The following is a 26,588-nucleotide window of genomic DNA, read 5'->3' as shown; positions in this document are numbered from 1 at the left end:
TATACCAAATTCAGTCATTAACACATCAAGCTGACCAGTGCTAATTGATGAGTAGCCCCTCTCTTTAGTTCAACTTGTAAAATTATGCTTACTAACAGCTGCACCACGGGAAGGTAGGGATGGGACATTAGGTATTTGTCCAGGTTGGTTCCTTAAAGCCTTCAATGGGAAGGATTAATGGCTCTCCCCCCTGTATCCGACAGATACCCTTTTGCAGCCTATATTTAATTTTATTAGACAAGAGATCAAAAGGAAATTATTGTGTTCAATCAATAAAAAAAAAAATAGACATTGATAGTTTCGTTACAGAACTTAGAAATAGCCCGGATACGTTTCACAACTAGGCTACTGCTAATCAAGAGTAACTACATTTAATTATCTGTTAGGACTTGTTGGAGACAAGATTAGGAAAAGAAATACAATATTCATGGCCATGTAACTTTAAAAAAAAAAAAAAACCAAAAACAAATGCGGCACAGCTTCGCAATCACAACGCTGAAGGGAACAGACAGCAATGTTTTTTTTTCTATCTTCGCAAAGCGCATGCGCAATTTGAAATATCTCAAGCATATTACACTGCTCCGTCAAAATAGGAGAAAGTCAATGTTCACTTACATAGATATAACACGCTGAGCAAGTCCCCTGCAATCGGCAAGGATCATTTTTAGGTACAGGCAAGACAAGATAGTCTGATCTTGGTAGAGCATGAAACTCGAGGAATATTATGGACAGGAAAACATCGATCATACGGATCGGGATTGGGTATTTAAGAATTGTTAAATTAGAAAAAGTGAATCTGATACAACGTTGATACAAATTAATTTTATTTCCTAGAATATATCTATCAAAATTACAATATTAAATAAAGAAAGAAATAAACAAACACACACACACACACACACAAAGAAAATAAATAAATAAATAAATAGACGAACAAATGAATAAATAAGTAAATAAATGAATGGATAGATAAATAAGTAAACCAAACAAATAAATAAATACCAAATAAGTAAACAAATAAATTAATTAAACAAATAAATATTACCTTGCACTCTCCAGCAATATCCTTAATATTTGCGCCGTTTTCTAGGCGTTGAATAATGTTTACTTTGTCAAAAATACTGAGACTTGCCTTACTAATATCCAGGGGCTTGGATTCTCGTCACAACAGACCATGTTGTACTATTTTCTGCTTTCTTTAGACTCAAACACATTCTACTAAATCGACGGAGCAGTGTATTCGAAATGTAATACGTCTACACTAAAAGTGACTACAGAAATAGAACGATTGTTACATAGGAATGTTGATCCTGAAACCGTCTGAAGGGTACTGATAAGGTATAACTTACATGGAATAGTGACTAGAATGAAACCCTACGTCAGTAGGAAAATTCTAACAATTGGAATGGAATTTCTAGAAAATGATTTACAAAAGTGTTCTACTCTATGTGGAAAAGCTCTGTCTAGTGATAAGAGCAACTGTAATTCATTCGTGTCAGATGGACGTAATTACTGTATTTACGTTGAAGACTTGGAGAAAAACTTTCGAAAATTGCTCTTGGTAGTATCGCGGTTATCATGCAGGCCGTTTGGTCAGAGGTCGCGAGTTCAATCCTGATCGAGAATGATACAATTTATTTTAACACAGTTTCCTCCGAGAAGAAAGAAAGCTTTGTGTCCCGTATCGTAGATATTCGGTCATCTCCTTCTCCTCTCGCCCCAAGTAAAATAAGTGGATAATTTCTTGCCCATGTTTAATGCAGATGCTGAATAATGTCTGCAGTTGAGCGCTTCGTTTAATAATAACTACTAACAGTTCTGCAAAAATATGTGATTTAAAGACTTTATAGGATAAGAAAACGTGACGACAAGGATAATTCTCAATCTAGTAATAAGGTACCCAACGAGGAAAGCCTAATGCCGAATACGTCAGTATAAACAAAGCAAAGCTTAAGCAAAAACTCCAATCATAAACAACAATAAATCTAGTGAATAAGTATTTTAAAAATCACATTATTGCTAATCCACTTAGTAATGAAAGCAACATTACGTAACAAATGATGATTTATGAATAATTTGAAGCAACCACATGAAGACAATTTCACATTTTATCTAAATTATAACTCGAGACATTCAAAGAAAATGTGTTTATACAGGGTGTTTAAAAAATATGGGGCATAATTTCAGGTATGTATTTCCCACATGTAGACAATCAAAATATTTCATTACAACATGTGTCCGGAAATGCTTTATTTCAGAGTTATGGCCTTCACAACATTGAAATTCACCGGAACGTTTTTCTTTCCGCAGGTCGTTGCCGTCAAAGGAGACATTAAGAGGGCACTCTGACAGTTCATTCCGAGGTGAAGGTTACATTCAGTGTTGTGTAGGCGTTAGACTGTGCGACATATATTCAAATCAAGAGCTGACAGAGATACACTTCATGTACGGTAAGGCGGACGGCAATGCTGCGCTGGCTCGTCGTTTGTACCAGGAGAGGTACCCACAGCGACAATGTCCAGATCGGAAGACATTTGTACGTCTCCATTATCGTCTGTGCGAGTATGGAAAATTTAACTCTCCTGGTTTGGGAAGGGGACGACCAAGATCTACAACTCCAGAAGTACAGGAGGAGATTCTGGAGGCTGTGAACATGACTCCTTCTATCAGCACACGAAGGATAGCGTTGCAAGTCAATGTTCCTCATACGACTGTCTGGAGACTGTTGAAGGAGTATCAATTGTATCCTTATCATTTGCAACGTGTACAGGCCCTGTCACCAGCAGATTACTCTGCACGAGTTAGGTTCTGTCAGTGGTTCTTGCAGCAGTGTGGTGTAAATCCGAACTTTCCTGCCTTAGTATTATTTACAGATGAAACACAGTTCACACGAGATGGCATAACAAATTTCCATAATCAGCATGTATGGGCGTATGAAAACCCACGTGCAACTGTTCCATCTCATCACCAGGTGCGGTTCTCCCTCAACATGTGGGCCGGTATCATTGGTGATCGATTAGTTGGACACCATGTACTTGTAAACAGACTTACGGGGCAGGCGTACACAAACTTCCTGGAAAACACCATACCTCATGTTTTAGAAGACACTCCACTGATCAATCGTCAACACATTCACTTCTTGCATGATGGCGCTCCTGCACACACTTCAGTCGTAAGGATCGCCGGTACTTGGATCGAAGGTTTCCTGATCGATGGTTAGGTAGAGGTGGCCCAATTGCTTGGCCTCCACACTCACCTGATCTGAACCCTCTCGATTTCTACTTGTGGGGCCATTTAAAATCATTGGTTTATTCGTCTCCGGTGCCTGATTTGGAATCCCTTCGGAATGGAATTGTGGCATGTTCTGAGGACATACGCAATACTCCTGGAGTTTGGGATCGTGTTCGCAGGTCAATGAGACATCGATGTGAGGTCTGTATTCAAGCAGGAGGTGGACATTTTGAACATCTTCTCTAATGACAACGACCTGTGGAAAGAAAAATGTTCCGGTGAATTTCAATGTTGTGAAGGCCATAACTCGGAAATTAAGCATTTCCGGACACATGTTGTAATGAACTATTTTGATTGTCTACATGTGGGAAATACATACCTGAAATTATGCCCCGTATTTTTTAAACACCCTGTATAATTGCTCAAAGGTAATAAAATTGATACAATGAATTGGAATAAACTTGTGGGGATCCGACAGAAAAAATAAAGGAGTATCTAATATTTGTGGATCTGGAAAAGGCTTTTGACAGTGGACTGGAATAAACTTATGAGGATCCTGACGAAAAAAAAATACGTAAGTGAACGTAATATTTGTGTACCTGGAAAAGGTTTTTGACAGAGTGGATTGTAATAAACTTATGGAGATCCAGTAGAAAAAATAAAGAATTTATGTAATATTTGTGGACCTGGAAAAGGTTTTTTTTTTTTTTTGACATATTGGATTGGAATACACTTATAGGGATCCAGAAGAAAAAAATAAAGAAGTATATGTAATATTTGTGGACCTAGAAAAGGCTTTTAACACAGTGGATTGGAATAAATTATGGGGATCCTAAAATAAATGAAGTGTACATAATATTTGTGGATCTGGAAAAGGTTTTCGACAGAGTGGATTGGAATAAACTTATGGGGATCCTGAAGAAAAAAATAAAGAAGTTTATGTAATATTTGTGGACCTGGAAAAGGTTTCTGACAGAGTGGATTAAAATAAACTTATGGGAATCCGGAAGAAAAAATAAAATGGTGTATGTGATATTTGTGGATCTGGAAAATGCTTTTGACACAGTGGATTGAAAAAAAAAAAACTTATGGAGATACTGAAGAAAATAATTGTGGATTGAAAAGAGAGAAGGCTGTTCTGTAACCTCATATGAAATGAGTCTAAGTCAGCATAGGACAAGAAATGTCAGAGGGAATTTGAACAGAGAGAGGAGTACGACAAGGATGCCCTTTATCACCTACCTTGTTCAACATGTACTTGGAGGATTTAGTGAAGAACTGTTTTCAGAACACAGAACGGGTGATAACAGGAAGAAGAAGAGTAAAGTACATAAGATTTGCTGATGATTTGGCGTTCTTAGCAGGAAAGAAGACTATACTAAGAGGCATCCTTGCCAAAATCAGTGTTATTTTCACAAAACTTGACTAGTTTTAACTCTGTTGGTTGTCTCCCAACATAAATATTTTGTTTCCTCCATATTTATCTCAAAGTCATCTTTACTATATTCTTCTTTCGCCTTCCAAGCCATGTATTCAAGATTATCAGTGTCCTGTGAAATGACTACCTGATCAGGTGCAAAATGAAGTGTATGTAACAAAGTTTGGTCTGTAATTGGTATACCCATATAGAGACATTTGTCTTGTGTCGTAGATTTTATGCATATAAAAGAATTCTGTTCTTAACAAAAGGCCCAAGTAACTATTACACTGCTGAGGATAACTCAATTCTTATATAATGTCTAAGATGTCGGATACATAATATAGGACAAATCCTAAATGCAGGTGTTCTACGTTTTGTATCATTTAACACACCAAAGTTGGCATATGTCTACAAAAATAAGTTTTCAGGTGGGATAGATGGCAATGAAATATATATATTTTTTTTAATTTCCAGAAATGTTTCCATATCGAGGTAATATGGTAAAAGTATGTATGTACTGTATAATGAAACTTGAGCACACCTTTTCTAGTGAATGTGGATTCATTTGTAAACAATATCGTGGACCAAAATGCTGATCCCAATCATTTATATACAGAAAGCAAGAATATATTTTCTTTTAGTAGGTTATTTTACGATGCTTTATCAATATCTTTAGCGTCTAAATGAGTCCGGGGTTCAGCACCGATAGTTACCCAGCATTTGCTCATATTGGGTTGAGGGAAAACCCCAGAGAAAAACTTCAACCAGGTAACTTGCCCCGACCGGAAATCGAACCCAGACCATCTGGTTTCGCTAACAGACGCGTTAACCGTTACTCTACAGGTGTCGACGAAAACAAGAATAAAATCTATTATTTATCGTGGAAGAACATCACTTTCAGTAAATCCTTCAAATCTCTGAATAAGATAGAGATACAACCTTCCATTCTGTCACATAACATACCCTGTACTGTTGAAATTCTTGGTACATTATTAAAATAACAATTCACACAATGGCAGCTGATTGGCCGAGGCAAGTGAAGCCAGGCCTCAGCCATTGAAACTGAACTTTTGTGTTTTTAGTCGTACATAACATATGATATTAGTTATTTGAATGAAGCATAAAGTGTTGTAGAAGTATCAGTATTAGAAAACTTTGTGATGTACATAGTCCTGTCTTGCAGTAAAATTTGTTTCTGAAGCTCGAAACATTCCGGTTGGGTCTGGCTTCTGCATTTCGTGTTTCCGTGGTTTTTAGTTTACACTCAGAAAGCTGGAACTGAGGCACATTTCTCGTGGCCTAACAGGTATTCACCAACCCATCAGCCTTCATTTCTTCCTTTCACAGACCGGTCTTTTGTCAATGCCGGTCTCAAGGGTGGGATGTGGTGAGAATAGCAGTGGGTGTCTCGTCTTCCATATTATGTGTTTCGGGAAAATAGGAACAGAAAGAGATGCAAGAAATAATGATCATAATTATAGTTAATTCTTTGTTAGAGTATTCCTTTTCGAGAGAAAATAATATTCGTCAATTTAAGCACAGAAACAATCATAAAAAAAAAGCAAGAAACATCTTTTGATTTCAATATTTTCTAATGTTAATACAAAAAAAAAAAAAAAAAAGAGTTCAGACAAGCTTGAGAGTGCCCCCCCATAACTCTATGTTGAAGGACGGAATATTAAACTATTATTATTATTATTATTATTGTTCTATCTGTTGGATCTCACATTTCTGCTTTATTTAGACAGGCCAGTGCTTCGTTTCCGTCTCAGGCCTCATAAATCGTCAGGACAGCTCTGTCTGTGAGAATCAGCAAGGGTCTACACGACTTAGATCCCTGATCACATATATAACAGATTGACCATCTCCATGTTAAAAACGGTAACATGTGCAAGAGAACAACCATCAGGATCGCCACTGTCAATTGGTAACAACCGCTAGATGGAAGTACAGTTGCTCCATGCATTTCAAATGGGAGTAATTTCTTCTGCAGTTGATAAATGGCAACACAGTAAAATTGATCAAAGTTGTTGCCTTCAAAGCCCATAAGGTTGATCAATCTGTTATATGTGATCTGGGCTTAGATCAAAGGAAAGGATGTGAAAAGTAACTATTTTACTTAGGGTGTATAAACAGCAGTGACCTTATGTGGGAAAGACAATGAACCTCCGAACTGCATAGGAAAATGGATACGTTCTGAATGGATCAAAGATGCCAGAATAAAGTAATTAACAGCTAGTGGAGTCATTTAAATAAGGGAGAGACAGAACTGTGTTTTAAATATCAGTAAATTGTACACAAAAGTGATATAAATAAGCTTAGTATTTCTTTATGTCTCTCAAATGCATTCAAAATGGACTTACAAAATTACGAAAATACTCCGGGAACATACAAAAATACAATCGGATGTGACTGGACGGCATAAAAATTACACACGTAGAGGATTTCAGTAGTATAAAAAGGCCTTGAATCCATCTCAAGATTCCTCTGCAGCATTTTCACTATTATCACCATATTTTTTAACAAACTCTGAGCCTAGATGTGGCAGATCATCCTCACGAAGAACTCCTCTAGGTAGATACCCAATAAGTTTACCAGCATGCTCCTTCAACATGCGTAAACGTTCTTCTTCAATCAAACGTTTCCTGAAATAACACAAAAATATGCTCAATAAGATTGTTTAGACTTAAGAATTTAATTATAACAACTTTCATGTGTTAAAATGAAAACATAACTAAATTCTTAAGTGATACAAAGCGTGTAATCGACATGTATAATTTGTTTAGAGTTGTAAAACTGAGTACAGTATAGGTACATACTGGCCAAGCTCTAAAGAAATTATGCAAACTCAAGACCTAAACTAACAGAAAGAACTGTGTCATTGGCATAGTGGTCCGATAAGCAGGTACAATAAAACAAAATATATTTGTTTATGTTCCGTCTAATTACTTATTTTTAATATATAAATAGGTCAGCACATGATGATGCCATTTATGGCGAAAACGTTCGTCCTTACCCACACCTGGGCTTTATTATGTGTAATTAGGTCATGTGCTGACCTATTTATATATTAAAGATAAGTAATTAGACGGAACATGTACAAATATAATATTTTGTTTTATAATTGAAAGAAGCTGTAACATGACTACTGACACCAGTAGTAAGAAAAACATATACGTTGGTGTTCAATGAGATAAGTATTAGTAATTCTAAAAACCGAACAATGCTAAAAACTATATTTTAAATCAAAAACTGAATGTGTTCCAGCTACATTCGAGAGAAAACTATTAAAAATGAGCTTGTATCACAGAATGTTACAGGAATAAGCCCACTGTAGTCCATCAATGGAAACTCCAATCTATGTTACATCCTTTGTAAAATATCGTGGGATCGAAAACAACTGGATAATTTATGTAAGCATGTGATAGTAACAATTTCACTGTTCTAAAATATATCTGAGTTGGGAAACTATTATTTAATGAACGTAAGTAAACAAATGAAATCTTTTTGTTTTGCCTTATGTTTGAACCAATTAGAACTAGCTTCCAGCAGATACTACTACTACTACACTCATTATCATAAAAACAAACACAAATGGCTACTATGAAACACTGCTTTCAAACTTCATTCGAAAAAGACAGTTATAGTGAAAAGTTCGTCCAAAACAAACTAAAGAGTGGTAACTCGATTTTTCAGTGCCAATGATTGACAACTTCTGGAAAGAGTTCATTTTCAACTTCCATACAGTTATCACGAACAAATATCAGGAAAGCTAACAACTGGCATTATATTGTTACATGATAACTAATATCTACAAATTTCGAGGTGCGTCTAGGAGGCATTGCAGCAAATGCACTGGAAAAATTTTGAAGCACCCGCAAGACTTGTCGCATTAGCAAATAGTCAAGGAATGCTTTTGTAAATAGTGTCAAAGAAATGGATAATGACGATCAAAGATAAACAATGTATTAGTCTATAAGTTTAATCTGTAAGCATACTCTGTAAATAATGTGTCTGTCATTAGTCTGTAAGTGTACTCTGTACTCTATAAGCCATTTTTTCAATAAGATAAGTCCATAGAATCCCTTTAGGGCAAGGATCTCCTACCTCCTGGTAGGACTAGCTCGAAAACCATCTCACCGGATGAGACAATCCCTGTGTTTTTTCAATACATGAAACAAATATTTCTTTCGCCAATTTCACTGAGAACTACCCTTGCTGATAGATGTAGTTCTACATCCATAAAATCTCTGGCTCACTTCACTAGAGAGCCAGTGCTGTTCCTCCTCTCACCCACCTCATTTAAAAAGAATTCGAGAGAATCCTGTCCTCTCCAGGGATCACATCTGGTCCACAGGACGTACTTTGCCGATCACTGGACTAGCTTGTTTGATTTTCATTAAAATCAATTTCAAGTAATTACGGAAATTAAATCCACGACACGAATGTGGCAATGTTACCTGGCTTTCTCTTCTTCAAGTTCCAGCTCATGCATGTGCAACAGATACTTCATTTCCTCTGCTCGGTGCTGTCGGCGTTCTTCTAGCATTTCAGTCACTGATCGGCGATATTCTAACATTTTTATGCGGCGCTTTTCTGCTGTCAGTTGTTCCAAACGCTCATTTTCTGCAAATTCTTGTAACAGCTATGAAGAAAGAAACAAATGACTATAAATAATACTAGACATATATTGCAGTGCCAGTTAAAAATAAATAAAATAAAAACAGAAGTCCATCAGTCATCCTACTTGTATTATTTATCTGTGATGCTGTCTACTTCTTGAGGGTTCCTTCATGAAATGACAAATGGAGTGGAATTCAGAAAACAACAGCTATAGTCCATTACAGGACAATGATACTTTCCTCCATGGACTACTCAAAACTACTAAAAAAAAAAAAAAAAAAAAAAAAAAAAAAAAAAAATCATAATATGTTGACTGATCTGTAAACATTTCATAGAAGAATCTAGCATATTGCTTTGCATTACCCCATTTCGTCCCTTAAATAAAACGTGAACAAATATGCGAAAATAATTTGTTCAGGACATAAATGATAGTGTGAAAAAACATTTTATTAAAAGAAACTGGCAAAAATGTAAACAACGAAACCATATGCCTACGTGGAATTAGTTAAATTTCTGATGATATCTATATAATCTGATTTTTAACTTTCAAAACCCCTGCATAATATATGTATGTTTACATTGTTAATATTATTGCAAACAGCAAATGGAAACAAATTATATTGGAAATATAATCCTAAACACATTATTGCTTATTGTTTATCTCAATTCGAAAAAAAAATACAAAAACCAATTTTCAGTATCAGTAAAACAGTGAAAGGATATATCGATGCCTAAGAAGTGATGTCATACCTACAAAAATGGTCATTTTGTTTAACTACATTATTATTATTATTATTATTATTATTATGTTCAACATTAGAAAGTTAACTAATATTTTGTCCTCAGTATAAGATCTTGCAAAGCAGAAGCATTTATAAAAAGTTTATTTTGAGAAAAAATAATTTCTGAAACAGTTTTTTTATTCATCTGAAAACTTACAGAGCCATCGATATAATATCTATACTATAAATTCTCTATCATTATGCAACGGAATATATGAGATAGGCAAATGGCCGGAAGATTTTTCGGAGACAGTGCTGCTTTCAATACCAAAGAAAAATAATGCCAAGAAATATAACAAATTCAGGACTATCAGCTTGATATCGCACTCAGAGAAAGATTCTCCTGCGAATATTGAATTGACGTTTATATTCTAAGATGGAAGAACAGTTGGAAAAAGAGCAGTTTGATTTCAGGAAGGGAAAAGGCACAAGAGATGCAATTGGGCTGCTACGAACAATCGGCAAAAGATACCTAGAGAAAAATAAAGAAGTGTATGTAGTACTTATGGACTTAGAAAAGGCTTTTGACAGAGTGGATTAAAATAAATTAATGGGGATCCTAAAGAAAATTGGTCTGGATTGGAAAGAGAGAAGGCTGTTCAGTAAGCTTTATATGAAACAACGAGTCAAAGTCAGGATGAGAGAAGAAATGTCAGAAGGAAATGAAATAGGGAGAAAAGTACACCAAGGATGCCCTTTATCATCCACCCTGTTCAACATCTACTTGCAGGATTAATTGAAGAACTGTTTTCAGAACATGGGAGGAGTGATAGTAGGAGGAAGAAGAATAAAGTGCATAAGATTTGCTGATGATATGACATTGTTAGCAAAAGAGATGATACTAAGGGTTATGCTATTGGAGCTAAATGACAGCTGTGAGAAGTATGGAATGAAGATAAATGCAAATAAGACGAAGACCATGGTCATAAGAAGAAAAATAAAAAAGATAAACATGCGAATTCTAAATGAGGCAGTAGAGCAAGTGGACAGATAAGAATAAAATAACAATAAGAATAATAATGGTGATAATAATAATAATAATAATAATGATCATGATGATAATAATAATGATGATTATAGTAATATTACTTGCTTACTTATGGATTTTATGGATTTTAGAGAACCAGGAGGTTCACTGCCGCCCTCACATAAGCCCGCCATCTGTTCCTATCCAAGAGCAAGTTTAATTCCGTCTCTACAATCATATTCCACTTCCCTCAAATCCATTTCAATATTATCCTCCCATCTACGACTCGGCCTCTCCAAAGGTCTTTCTTCCCTCCAGCCTCCCAACTAACACACTATATGCATTTCTGGATTTGTCCATACGTGCTACATGCCTTGCCCATCTCAAACGTGATAATAATAATAACAATAATAATAACAACAATAATAATAACAGCAGCAACAACAATAATAATAAAGTTGATGAAGATGACAACAATGGTGAGCAATGGTGGAGATGCTGTCGCAATTTGGATGAAGGTAGTGATAATACTGATAATAATGGTAGCAATGAAAAGTTCTGGATGAGTAGATGATAGAGAAACCATAACGTGGCATCCTGACTACCTCTTGACTTGTTCATTGATGACGCATTACTGGCTCTGATAGTCAGCTCATGTAAGTCATGTTGAATCAGTCATGGAAGTAAGCTGACACAATTGTACTGGTGTGAGGGTTATTCAATTCTATCATGAAATGACATTTAAATATAGCATTGCACAGTGGCTGTTTATGTATGAAAATTGTGTGATCACAAATTCGGCACATGTAGTTCGACTTCAGGAAAGATTAGCAAGTGAGAACATTCCAAGTTTTAAACCATCAGAAATGAAGATGACGACGTGCTGTGCTTGCTGAGGAAAAATTGGATGGCATTGGACATCATTAACGTAAAAAATTGCGCCATCATTTTAAAAAAAAAGTATAGCTTACAGTTCTGTACAAATTCCAACTGAAGTGTTAAAACAAAACCCGATGATCCTGCAATTAAGCATGAACTTAGTTCGTGGCTTTTAAATGGAGTGTATGATGGTAAAATTGAGCCTAATCTCTTTCTGATTTTGGATGAGGCTCTTTGGTTTCATCTCAATTTTTTTTTAATTTTAGTAGGTTATTTTACGACGCTTTATCAACATCTCAGGTTATTTAGCGTCTGAATGAGGTGAAGGTGATAATGCTGGTGAAATGAGTCCGGGGTCCAACACCGAAAGTTACCCAGCATTTGCTCATATTGGGTTGAGGGAAAACCCCGGAAAAAACCTCAACCAGGTAACTTGCCCCAACAGGGAATCGAACCCGGGCCACCTGGTTTCGCGTCTAGACGCGCTAACCGTTACTCCACAGGTGTGGGCAGTTTCATCTCAATCTACCGACCTAACCCTTTGTGACTTTCATATCTGGGGAACTCTAAAAATAAAAAAAAAATAAGTGTACAAAAATATCCCACATATTCTGGAAGAACTGAAAAATAGCAACCAGATCACAGGAACTGTTGCAAGTGATGTGTTATTTCTTAAATAAGTGAGACAAATGTTTCAAACAAGAAAGCAGGCACTTTCTACATCTCTTTTCTTAATTTTCGTTTGTAAATGATGTTTCATCTGCTTATATATAGTAATATTTTACATTAAGATTAAATTTGTGATGTGTCAAATTACCGATACTGCATAGCATATTTTACCGATAAACTTCTGCTTAAGCGGAATCTACGAACAAGTGAGAGAGAGCCAGAATGCTGTTTTGTAGTTTTTCTACTATATACTGGTACTCGTATAAGGATACGATAAATGATATGGTGTTGTGGCGATGATGATGGTGATAGTACCTTCTGTTTATAAGCAGCTTCTTCTTCAGCTTCCTGTTGCAATTTCCTCATCCTGGCAGCCATTTGGTCACGATAAGCCTGCTGCTTCTCAATACGCTGCCTTAGTTGCCTCTCCAATTCTAATTGTCGCTGTCTTTCTTGCTCTTCTTTTTGTTCTTCTTCAGCCAATTGTAGCATCAGCTCTTCTTCCTCTCTTTTCTTGGTCTGTAATGTTAATATTCGTTATGTGCAAATCTTATCTCAACAGCATCCCAAGTAATATTGGATAACATATATTGAAATTGATAATTTATAAATTGGATATTTAGCAATGCTGTATCAACTGTGATGTTACCAAGTACCAATAGAATTAGTAATAGCGAAATGATATGTGGCAAAATAAATCAGAGGTTTCAGAATAGGATTTCCTGATATTTGCCTTAGAAACTGGGGAAAATTTCTGAGAAATTCAACCTGGTAATCTATCTAGGATTGGAATTATGCCACAGCACAGTCTCATATCAGTAGGCAAACATGCTGAAGCTACACTGGCTGCTCTCACAAATTGATACTAAAGAAGACAAATCAGCATTATTAAATAACCAGTATTCATTTTAATACTTAAGTAAAGTGAAGTGGGTAGGCAATGGATATATACATACATTTTAATACTTAACAATTATATTGCATTCAAATAAATTAAATTAAACTATAGTTTTTATTTAACAACACTCGCAACTGCAGAAGTTATATAGAGGTGCCAGTGTGCCAGAATTTTGTCCCGCAGGAGTTCATTTACATGTCAGTAAATCTACTGACATGAGCCTGTCGCATTTAAGCACACTTAAATGCCATCGACCTGGGCCAGGATCGAACCAGCAACCTCGAGCACAGAAGGCCAGCACTATACCGACTACACTACCCAGGCCGACATATATATTGCATTAATGTTGCAAGCCTGCAGTGAACATAAATGTAAATATAATTAGAAGAAAAATGACACAGAAGATATTAAAACTGTAGTATCAAACAGTAATAATCATCTGTTGTTCTCGAAATGAATGTTTACAGGTTATGGTAAAAAATCACACGTATGCTCCATGAAGCAGTTAATAAAACATACCTCTATTTCATACATTTGTTGGGCAATTTTCTCTGTAATAATCGCCTTTTGCTCTTCTTTTACTTGCAATTCAGCCATACGTTTCTGTTCTTGTATATCTTGTTTAAAAAGATACTCCTCTATTCGCCTAAAAGTGAAAAAGTCATACATTTACAAAAGAATCATTTTATTTATTCAAAACATCACTCCCTACAGTTACTTCATATTACAAAAATTGTAAAGTTAAAATGCAATGCTTGAAGAATAAACTAGACCGTTTTCCTACCCCTACAAAAAAAATAATTTTGTAAGTCTCCATTAAGATTTAAAATTTATTCCCATTTATCAAAACTTTCTGTGCGTTAAGACATACTATAACATTTTAATTTCTTGATCGATGACACTACAAATTAGATCTGTACTTTTGTGTGTTATCACTTGAGATTCTCTGACGGAAATAAGTACGACTGTATGATGCTAAGAATGATACTCACTTGTTCTCTTTCTCCATTTCTTCCTTTTCCTTTTGTTTCCACTCTTCTCTAGCGTGATGAAAGGCTTCCATTTCTTCCTTCGTCTTCTTCATTTTCAACATCTTTAATTCAAATTCCCTGCATAAAGAAATGCATATAATTATAATCCTTAAGGAAAAAGTAAATTTATTACTGAAGTCAAAAAAATATTAAGTATTTATCCCACCTCTCGAGATTACATGATTTGTCCTACATCAGTAATTTTTATCTAGTGTGCCGCATAGTATGTAAATATGCTGTTGTAATATGGAGGAATAAACAACTTTTATATAAATATCTTTGACAACTTAAATATTCAAAACTGTACAGAAGATGCTGCAATTGGTTACTTCACAGATATATTTAATACTGAATTTCCAGGCCTCAAATTTATTTCTACTACAGAAATTGTATATGTGATAAAACATCTAAAAACAAAGAATTCTTCTCAGTACGATGAAATGCCTAGTAAGGATATGAGAGTCTGTTCTGATTTAAACTATTTATGTAATTTGTCAATACAATACGTTATTTTTCAACAAAAATCCAAATACTCAATAGTAAAACCAATGTACAAAAAAATAAATCCACTATAGCTAATTACAGACCCATATCGCCAGTAACAACATTTTCAAAAATGTTTGAGAAAACCATGTGAAATAGATTACTGGTGTATTATTATTTGGAACCCAACAATATATTACTTTTAGAGCAGTTTGGATTTAGAAAACAAAAATCGACAGAAAATGCAGCAAGGTTGGTGGATGATGTACTGAATTCTTTAAATCTTGTGACTCAGCTAAAGTATTCAACTGTGTATATCACAACATATTGATAAAGAAATTGAAGTTTTATGGCATTAAAGCCGAGACCTTAGGTTACTTTACATCTTACTTATCAAACAGATAACATAAAGTAGAAATAAATGTCAAATTATCACGAAATTTCTTCTTAGAATTTAGAAATACTGAACATAGACTTCCCCAGAAATCAATTTTAGATCCATTACAGTTCCTAGTTTATATTGATGATTTAGCATTAATCATAATTTATCCCAGGTAGTTTTATTTGCAGATGATACAACTGTGATTATCTCAAGTAAATAATACGATCACTTTGTAAATACTTCTAATAGTGTTAAAGTTAATAAATGATTGATTTAATGTAAATAAACTAGCACTTAATGTTAATAAAACTAGTGTAATCTGGTTATCTTCTACAAAACTTCAGGAATGAGAAAAAGCAAAAACATACACACAATGACAGAAAATTAGTAAAAAAAATCTTCGACCATTTTAAAAATAAGAATATTTCATGCGGTAATGTGTGCAAACTAATCGACTTTATGCCTTTGTTTGCCACAATCAGATGCCCCATAGAAAAGGGTTTTCATTCTTAAACAATGTTTGGGATAAGAACAAAACGCAAATGAATACAGAACTTTGGAAACCCTGTTATTAACAAAGTTTAATTATGATATGGCATATGTGGAGTTCAACAAACACAAATTAAGAACGATATTCATCAATACATGTGTTGGACCATTCTGTGTACACTGCTGAATTTTTTCATTCTTTTGCACAAAAGAGCAAAATGCTACCAACGTTACATTACAATCTAAAGTTCAAATGATTTCCGACATTAAACAGTCGAACTACTGTACAACGAAAATTGATATAACGAAAAGCCCTATTGCAACGATAAATTTTATTGGGCCCGGCATATTTTCTATATTTTTAATGTTTCATCCCTCATTATAATGACAGTGAAATTTTGGAGAAACTGAATAGAACGATAAAAACATTATAGGCCTCCTCTTAAGGATGTTTTCCATTATTTCGTCTATCCTCTTTCATAATTTTGTTAACGAATCTTGGCATTCTATGCAAGGAGTGTGTTACAATCAGTGGCGGCTCGTGAACTTGTGGATTGGGAGAGCTGCAGTAGATTTTGATACGTACAAATTTCACTTCTTGATACCATTACTAATAAGTATAGGACAAAAATAAATTAACTACATATCGAAAAACCAAAACTTCCTGACTTCCTTGGGAGATGTCTGTGGCATCATTTGCTTTAAAAAAAAACTAATACCATCGATTTCAGTCTGAATTTCAGATCGGCAGACACTCAACTTGCAATCTACCAGTGCATTCTGAATTGTCTTAGAATTATCTTTAAACAGTGGCATGTTCCAAATGATTTTTGAGAGGCACGTTTAGATTACTCATGAACTGTAGCAACCCACGAAATACACCAGGGTTCTTCGAATCGTTTTTTCATCACGTCCCCTAAGGGAAAGTTCATATTGGCCACAAAATTTGATACAATCAATATTTTTTAAAAATAATTTCACAATTTTTTCTCACTTCTTGATTATGTTTGAGAATGTTTGTTCTGTTCGCTTCACATAATTGCGCAGCAATATTAGTTTTGCCTAACATAGCCAATGAAACAACATTTTTCAGCTGAGACTGCGAAGATTCGTGCATTTTACTTTTTAGGGGCAAATGTCCTAAATGTGTCACACCACTCCTAGTCCATGCAGCATCACCACCGAAGAGGAGGCAAGGAAAATAAAATACAGTTTTTTTTTTTTTGTTCACATTCACATAACCACAAATGCTTAGCGTAAATTTCATTGTTATAATTCCTTACATATATGCACTATTTCGGCTGGATGAAGCTTGAGTAAGATTTTAGTCAGGTAACGGACGATCCTTTAATTTCACTTCATTACATCAATCTTCTCCGCAAGGGAAAGTTGAGAAAAATAAAATTAATATTCTGTAATTCACACACACTCATGCTTGCAAATTTGCACTGGTTAAGTTACGTTACTAAGACGTCACACTAAAGCAACACTGAGATATAGTGATGGTGAACAATTTTCTAAAACTGGAAAAGAAGTCTCTTTCGTATTTTACGTGCTATATCAAAAGGATTCTACCCGTGCAATCATTTTGAGTTAAGGCAAATATTAGGTTCTGCTGGAGGCTGGATATATACTTAACAATAAGGCAAAAGAGAATATTAATTTCGTTACATTAACGCGAAAAGATTCTACAACAATAAATATGTGAAAAGAAAATAAAAATTTTGTCATTAAGTTTCAAGGGAATAGAGAATCTATTTGACATAGCATTACAATAGCGGTGTGGGAGGGGAGGAAAGATCTTCCCTTGTGGCCTGGCTCTGCAAGCCACTGCAGCGAAATATGACAGTGGCAGTTTCCCTCTGCTTCCCTCCACCTCTCTACCCCCTGACCCAGCAAGACACACACTCTATGATAAGATAATAGTACATATTCCTGGTCAGATGAAATATAAAGCAATTTACCAATAAAAGCTGTAACAATTCTTCTACAAATTGAAATAAATATTATTTTTATTTTCCTCTCAAAGCAGGGAGTGCTGCAGCTCCGCAGCTCTTATGGACGGGCCGCCCCTGGTTACAATAGAACTCTATCTGCTTCAAGGGCGCATGATCCTTAACAGGATTTATCTTTATGGTTCCTGCCACTGCCTGGTGCCTTTCACATTCAAATGCTACTTGTTAATGATGGTAGGTGTGACACGAAAATAAATCAGTTTGGAGTTTAAATTAGCTGTATTTAATGATTTAGGCAGGGTACTGAAGCAGATTAAAGTAGCTGAAAGTTATGGGTTTGCACAGTCAACACTCTCAATATTCATAAAGGAAATAGAGAACAGTGAAAATTAACTCTGAATGAATGTATGTATGCATTTAAAAACTGCAGAGCAGAGGATGTTGAAAGTGCTACCTTGAAGTGGTTTAATGTCTCGAGCAAACCACCAAACCATCTGATTGTGCTCGAAGCAATAAGAAACACATTTGTTGCTGAAAACCTCAAAACCAAAAGACAGAGTACATTTTTTTTTTTAAAACATGCCTCAATGTTAAATGAATTTGTACGTCAAGGAGGGTACTCAAATGGTGAGTAAATGTTATTTCATAGTATATAATGTTCTTTTATACTTATTTCTATTATATTCTTTTACAGAACATAAATATGGGTAAAATTTCGTAACACCTCTATACAACAACAACCCTGATATAACAATACAATTTTAATAGTCCTCAGAAAATTGTTGTATCGAGGTTCAACTGTACACTGTCATGTGTTTTCTATAATGCAGAAAGGCACATACTGTGTTCAAGCTTAAAGCATCCCGTGTTTATTGTCATAAAATAGTCACCTTATAGCAGTAATTTCTCTATAAACTGAATATTCAATAAACTAAATATGTAAATCTAAAACACTGCACAAAAGTCTAAAGAATGCACTCAAAAGTCTTAATTACCTTTGGTCTTCTTCATGTATTCTGCGAACAACGTCATCAAGGAGCCTCTTTTCCCTCAAGAAATCTTCATAAGCCACTTGCTTCTGTCTCTCTGAACATATCATTTGATCTTGCAACTGAGCTCTATATGCTAATTTCCTTTGATATTCCTCAGCTTCTCTCACTGCCTCTGCAGATTCTTCATTCTTCCATACCTCCCTCAAAAACTCTACAGCTTCTTTTTCCCTCATCTGAAAGCCAATTACAGGATTCATATTTAAGTGATAAGTAATTACAAAAAATCATATCAAATTTTAAGGATGTTGTTATAAAACGAAAATGTAAAAAGTGTTTGCGCAGGTGAAGTAATTTCTACATTGTCATAAGAACTATCTGATTAAGGTTTCTTAACCAGCATTCTGCCCGAAGTTGCTAAGAGACATTTTAACTTATACTGCACAATACTAATGTTCACAATGATGGACAATAACTGAGCAATTTCAAGATCTTTCAAACATGTATGTCAATTCGCAGGAGGGCCACACAGAAATCGGTAATTTACAAAGGAAGAGTTCTCAACAGGATGTTTGAATTGAAAGGGGAAATGCAAAAGCACTTTTATGAAAAAATGACAAAAGCCCAGTTTTTAGAGATGAATGACTATAGAAACTATCACACTTACCTGGTATTTTTCATCATATGAACGACTGAACAGTCTCTGTAAGATCTTGGAGAAAATGTTTGATTTAAAGTGACAAAATTCTTGAATTTAAAAGGAAATTGAAATTTTGGAAAAATCAATTTGCGAAAGAGAATCCTGAAGTTTTCTACCTCCCCCTTTCCATTCTGCTTGACTTTGAGATAGAGGAAGAATTTGTCTAGTTATTTAACGACGCTGTATCAACTACTGGATTATTTAGCATCAATGAGATTTGCGATTGCGAGATGAGGCTGACATTACCTGACATTCGCTTTACAGTTGGAAAAAACTTCGGAAAAAATCCAATCAGATAATCAGTCCAAGCGGGAATTGAACCCATGCCAGAGCGCAACTCCGGATCGGCAGACAAGTGCCTCAGCCAATTGAGGTAAGCCAATGGCTGATAGTGAGAAAAATATCAGTACGTCTCAAATCTCTTTCAAAACCAACTAGAAAAACTGCAGAACATATTTAGCAGTATATTTTCCTCCTTTGAACGTGAGTTTGTTTTTGGATGTTGTTTTCTAATGATCTCAGTGGCTGACTTGTATCTGGTTTCCCCAACTTGAAATTCACACAATATGTTATAATTTAAACAATTAACAGCATTTCTGAGATATCATTGTAAAAAATGTTATAAGAATTCACGTAAATAAGAAAACAACTAAGAGCGATAGATTGCTGTAATGTGATTAAATAACTTCACAACTTAAGCAAGAAACCCACATCATGGCAGAGTTGCTGGCAATAAAACAGTAAACCAACTATGAAGTGAGGTTGTATCTTAACACAAAATCTAAAAATAGCACAACCATTTATTTCTATAAAGTCAAACACACAACCACAGAAGGAATCAGCTAAAGAGAAATCCCGGAAATATCCTGTAACCTGAATGTATTCTAGAAGAACCAAGAATGCTGCTTTTTTGCCTTCTTACTGGACATAACTGACTGGAAAACACTTACATAAGAATGACAACCTTTCTTCACCAAACTTACTGGTATTCTATGTCAAAAGAATGAAATCATAAACAAGAATAATCCGGCTGTCTGTGATACCCTTACCACCAATGAAGACATCTTGGAAAAATACTGGGCTGCAAGAAAGCTAATGACTTCATTGACAAAGAAATAGTTGAGCACTGGAAGAACACAACAGCGACGAAGATGACTGATGATGGTAACAACATGGCATCATATAAAGACAATTAAATTCGTTTGGAAAAGAAATGTCCAAAGTAGCAGACACCTGTAAATGGAATTCTTTTCAATAAGATTTTACTGCAATTTCTTTACCCTTTCTTCCATCTTTGCTGCTTCCTTTTCCGCCAACTGCGCCATAAGTTCTTTTGAAACATATGCTGCTCTAAGTTGTGCTTCTAAAGTCTTCAGTTCTATACTTGATTCACGTAACTTCTGTCTGTAAAAATAGCATCAAATCAAATCTAAACATAACTGCATTAATGATTGATAAAATGGCATACTTACTAGTGTTAATTATATAAGCACATGTGGCTTACAGTTGTTTCGGTGTACACTGTACGCCATCATCAGAGCACTAGATCCCCGCGTCATCCCGACTTTGCTGCCTGTTGTAGGAGTGCGTTTGTGTTTTGAAAAGTGGAGTCAAATAGTGTGTGTGTTCTGAAATTGATCTGTGTGTTGAAAATTTGATTAGGGTGTGTTTTAGTGTGTCTGTATATTTCATATTATTCTAGTGTGTTGAGTTTTTGGTTTTTGGGTTGTATGTGTAGGATTTCCATGTCTGTATTTATGTTATTGTATGTCTGGTTAGCATTAGTTATGTGTTCGGCATATGTAGATGTATTGTGCCCTCTGGTTATTGCTTTGATGTGTTCTTTGTAGTGTGTTTGGAATGATCCGCCTGTCTGTCCAATGTAGAACTTGTCGCAACTATTACATGTGAGTTTGTATACGCCTGTATGGTTGTATTTATTTGTTTGTGTTGTTTGTGTGTTGAGATGTCTTTGTAGTGTGTTTTCTGTTCTGTATGCTATGTTGTATTTCTGCTTTCTGAATGAAGATGCAATCTTATGTGTGCAACAGTTGTCTATCTACCACCATTGACTACGGAACTACCATCATCAAACACACGATATTGAATTATCTACATTCAAGACATCATTGGAGTTTTGTCACAGAAGATTCAGCAAATTGCAACTCAAGACAACATTTTACATTTTAATATTTTATTGACCACAGCTTATATAGCTTTTTATTTTTCCACATTCAATTAATTTGAGTCCACATCTGTTTACGGTAGAGGCTCATAATTAACTCATTGTTCACACTGTACTACATAACACGCATGTACAATATACTTTTATATGTATTCTCAGGCATAATCTTCTGAAGATGGCTTATTCAAGCTGAAAACGTTCAAGTTAATAAAATGTGGCAAGAATTTCAATATTTAATATTTGTTAAGTAGATAAGCATAGACGGACCCTGCTCATACAGTACCTATTCATGGTAATGGAGCCAAGTCTCATCACCAGTCACAAGTTTGGACATAAAGCCTCCTGGATCCTGGCTGTGGCAGTGAAGGAGATCACTGCTCATGTCCTTGCACTGTTGTCTGTGTGTTACAGTCAGGGGCTTGGGAACCCAACTGCCAGACACCTTCCCCATCTTAAGTTGTTCATGCACTATGACGTGCAGAGTGATTCTGGCATGTCCTGTGGCCGTCTCCAGTGCCGAGAATGTGATCCACCTGTTATCCAGAATATGCCGCTCCACTCTAGAGATGTTGACTGGCATTGTTATAGTCACTTCCCTTCCAAAACTGGTTCCCCTATCCGTTGATGCGTGGCCACATTTCCAGCCATCCACCCAGTTGTACATGGTTTTTCGTGTAGTGTTTACACCCTCTTTCCACAGAAACCATGTCGTCCAGTGCTGTCCTTGATGATCACTCTCCATACTGTCCACTCACGTAATGACAGCAGTTGGGGAAATGCACTGTAGTTTGCAGGAATTACACTCCTCTGTATCGTGCTGCCACCTGCTGCAGACCAATGTACTACATGCTTGGAACTGTAATGACAAGCCAAATGGCGGCCCATGGATGGTGGGAAATTTGAAAGTGGAATACTCCTGGTATATGGACTATAAAATCTTGATCTTTAGTTACAAAAAACTTGAAATGCATTTATATAATGGTAGCATATAATGTGGAACTACGGAATAAAACATGCAAATATGCTACAATCAGCCCCTACTCATTTCTGTGTAAGTGTGTGTAATTTCTTTATTATTTCCCGAATTTAAAAGAAAACTTACAAATTAAACCAAACCCTTTAACACTATTAAATATAGAGCATAATCTAAATTTAACACAAGAAATACTGAAATCAGAAGTAAACACTGAAATAATGAAACAATTGTCTTTAGAGACAATTAATATTAGGTACCCTCCACAAAATTGGCTTCATTTATACACCGATGGATCCTTGATCTCCAGGGAACAAGGTGCAGGTGCAGGTGTTACGTGCTGTCTCTTCTCACTTTATAGATCTCTTGGATATGGAACAACAAGTTTTGATGGAGAAATCACTGCAATAAGTGAAAGTCTCAGGAATCTTCTCTGCCACATCAATAAATTTAAAAATGCAGTTAGACTCCAATTGCAGTTAGACAATAGTCAGACTCCAAAGCAGCTATTCTATCAATAGTCTCTAGACACACACCTTCATCTCAAATAGCAGAAATAAATAAAATGCTCTCTCAACTAATAACACTCAATAAAAGAATTGTATTCCAATGGATACCATCCCATTGAGGAATCCTGGGAAACGAGAATGCGGAAGCTTTAGCAAAGAAGGGCAGCACTGCTACTTACAGACCTGTTACTAAATCTACGTATTCCTCTGTGAAAATATTGATTAAATCTACATATACTTAGACTTCAACAAACAAAATTTGATAACACAATCTCAAGGGAAAAAATGGAACTCTCTGCATCATAATCCACACTTGATTCCCGATTTACCACGCAAATCGTCTGTAGCTGCATTTAGATTGGCAACAGGCCATGACTGTTTGGCCAAGCATCTGTATAGAATTGGAATATATCAGTCTCCTAACTGTCCATTGTGCAACTCAAATCAAGAAATGGATTCAGAACATCTCAAAATCTGTGCGTCAGTGGCTAACCATGACAATATCTGTGAAAAATATTGGAATGCAAGAGGTCAAATGACTTTATTGTCAAATGCCTGGCATTAGAAAACAACAACATTTTCTAAAAACAATCATTGCTGGTTCATTCTATTTTTTAATATTTCGAACTTTTCAAATTTCTCTTAGAGTTCCCAATGTTCAAATTATAAAGATTCTGCCGTATATGAATTCAGAGCTGATGTCAATGTCTATAGACAAGTCCAACACAATATGTTTTATTAGACAAATATTTCATTGATGTGCCATCTCACCTCAACTTTGCCTGTTTCATCTCTTCTCGATGAACACGATCCATTTCCTGAGCCAACTTAGCTTCTTGTTCATATTGTGCTCTACGAAGTTCAGAAGCATTTTTGGCCTAGAAATGAATGTATAATAAAGTATATCACATAATGTAGTAAGAACACGAGAACAAAGCAACACAGTCATATAATGTTAAATGTGCATAGAAAAATTACTGATTTCATCTTACTAGCAAAATTCCAGAAAGATGTTAAGTTGACCATGTTGGAAGCATTGGAAACCAACGAAACAGCCATGCTATTCGTGTAGTAATATTTTTTTTATTGTTAAGTCTAAAAATTACATTGTGTTACAGAGTGAAGAAGAAATCATGAGTTAATATACCAGAGAAGTTTTTTTCCAACATTCTGGTCACTTATCATAATTACCTGAACAATTCTATCTTCAGTTTCTGCTTCTCGTCGCTCTGCATGTAGTCGTTGGAACAATCTACGATTTTCTGCTCGTTTGTCAATGTTCAGTTTTTCTGCTTCACGAATTTCCAATTTCCGTCGAAATGCTTGGTTTTCTATTTCTCTTTGTAACAACCATTCCTTATGCGAAGAACCCTAAAAACATTAATTTACACTAATTCGAAATAATGACAAACAATAAGATATAATGAGTTTTTAGGCTTTCACGGTGAATGTGATCAGAATTAGAGGCTTTTGGGTTTCCCACCATATCCTGAAACTTGACATTTCCAATGTTTCGGAACTACACTGAGAGGCAAAAACCGGACCACTTGAAAATTCTACATTAACTTATATAGAGAGAAGCATTTATTGAGATCCGAGGTAGCAGTCTGTTATCTGGCTGGGGAGCGGCTAGGCACTAGGGTGAGGCATGAGCATGCAACTCAGGTACATTACATCACATCTTTGCTAGGACTATCTACGCATCTGATGTTACCAACAATCAACAATTTTAATTATAAACAGCTGTTTCACAACTTCTCAAATTGTGACAAATTAGTAGACCTACTGTCGGTTATGTTTATTGCACGGTTTGGTGAGTTAATTAGTGTGTTGAAGAAAAATCCAGGTGTATCAGTGCTGTGGCATCTGAACTAAGTCATGAATGGTAAAGCGAGGATCTTTGTGAAAGTGAATAATAATTCCATAAAAAGATGTGAACAATGTATTGCAGCAAATGGAAGACATTTTGAACAATGAATGTGAGCTAGGTAGGTACAAATTCTACAATTCTCATTGGTAAGTGTTGTATCAGTGCCAGGGAGACGGGCATGTGCCTCGTGGTAACCAAACCATAGCTTGGCTGGGACTGGCACCACCTATCTCCAAATCACAACAAATGTTCTTCACCATACTTAGGATACCATCCCATTGTGGAATCCTGGGAAACGAGAATGCGGATGCTTTAGCAAAGAAGGGCAACACTGCTACTTACAGACCTGTTACTAAATCTACGTATTACTCTGTGAAGAGATTTATTAAATCTACATACTTAGACTTCAACAAACAAAATTTGATAACTCAATCCCAAGGGAAAAAATGGAACTCTCTGCATCAAAATCCACAGTTAATTCCCGATTTACCACGAAAATCGTCTGTAGCTGCATTTAGATTGGCAACAGGCCATGACTGTTTGGCCAAACACCTGCATAGAATTGGAATATATCAGTCCCCTAACTGTCCATTGTGCAACTCAAACCAAGAAATGGATTCGGAACACCTCAAAATCTGTGCTTCATTGGCTGGTCATGATAATATCTTTGAAAAATATTGGAGTGCAAGAGGTCAAATGACTTTATTGTCAAACGCCTGGCATTAGAAAACAACAACAACAACAATACTTAGGATTAGTTCATGATGCATGAATTTCTGTTTATATCACAAAGCAATAATTAATTTCTCATATCTTAATTCAACATAGAACTTCTGACAACAATTTTTATGGAGAAAACAAAACACTACGGTTTCAACGTGTAAACCACAGATTATTTTCGTGATATCTTTTAAAAGTTTCACAATCATAATCAGCGTCAGCATTGTGCATCTAGAGTTCTCCAGGTTCCTCAGATTACAATACAAAGGATGGTTCAACACCATAGGGAGACTGGGATGTATTCTGAAAGACCTGGATCAGGGAGAAAGCGTTCGACATTGGTTAAGGATGACAGTTTTATTGCCTTACAAACATTAAGAGACTGGCACATTACAACTGTTGAGACATAAATTTAGTTCCAGGAGGTAATTCAACAAGCAAATTTAAGCTTGAGAACTGTAAAAAGATTGCATGAGTAGCTATGGCTTGAAAGCATGCGAGCTGCTAGAAGGCTCTAAATTGGAGCCACAGCATCGTGTAGAGCTTTTGCTCTTCACATGTAATAACGCCAATTGGACACAAGCAGAGCGGAGAAGTGTCATGTTCACCAAATCAAGATTTGACTATGATTACCAGATGGTCGTGAAAGAGTTTAGAGACCAGGAGAACGCAATTACCCCTGCACCTTCAGTTCCCCGGTCAGTTTCCAAGGTGGATCGGTAATAGTGTGGGGAGGCATTTCTTACGAAGTTCGTACAGAATTTGTGTGCGTCAAGGCAGATCCCTTGAATGGACGACGATATATCAAGGAGATCCTTCAGTAGGTTATTTTA

General features: G+C 35.7%; 1 protein-coding gene across 4 annotated transcripts in view; it reads right to left on the bottom strand.

Annotated features, from left to right (window-relative positions):
• Nucleotides 1-6,955: 6,955 nt before the first annotated feature.
• Nucleotides 6,956-26,588, bottom strand: part of LOC138694573 (meiosis-specific nuclear structural protein 1-like) — a 38,012-nt gene continuing 18,379 nt past the window's right edge. For all 4 annotated transcript variants that reach the window (XM_069818438.1, XM_069818437.1, XM_069818436.1 and 1 more), the window contains exons 2-10: nt 24,357-24,536; nt 23,937-24,043; nt 20,779-20,902; nt 18,805-19,034; nt 14,462-14,578; nt 13,989-14,115; nt 12,887-13,090; nt 9,112-9,296; nt 6,956-7,296 (exon numbers count right to left, since the gene is read on the bottom strand). In XM_069818438.1, coding sequence (XP_069674539.1) covers nt 7,128-7,296; nt 9,112-9,296; nt 12,887-13,090; nt 13,989-14,115; nt 14,462-14,578; nt 18,805-19,034; nt 20,779-20,902; nt 23,937-23,980 — 1,200 coding nt within the window. In that variant the 5' untranslated portion in view covers nt 23,981-24,043; nt 24,357-24,536 and the 3' untranslated portion in view covers nt 6,956-7,127. The remainder of the gene's footprint in view (nt 7,297-9,111; nt 9,297-12,886; nt 13,091-13,988; nt 14,116-14,461; nt 14,579-18,804; nt 19,035-20,778; nt 20,903-23,936; nt 24,044-24,356; nt 24,537-26,588) is intronic.

The sequence above is a fragment of the Periplaneta americana genome, chromosome 2 (genome assembly GCF_040183065.1).
Source record: "Periplaneta americana isolate PAMFEO1 chromosome 2, P.americana_PAMFEO1_priV1, whole genome shotgun sequence".
In the NCBI taxonomy this organism is placed as follows: domain Eukaryota; kingdom Metazoa; phylum Arthropoda; class Insecta; order Blattodea; family Blattidae; genus Periplaneta; species Periplaneta americana.
The sequence above is the reverse complement of the archived record's forward strand: the minus strand, read 5'-3'. Positions and strand labels throughout refer to the sequence as shown.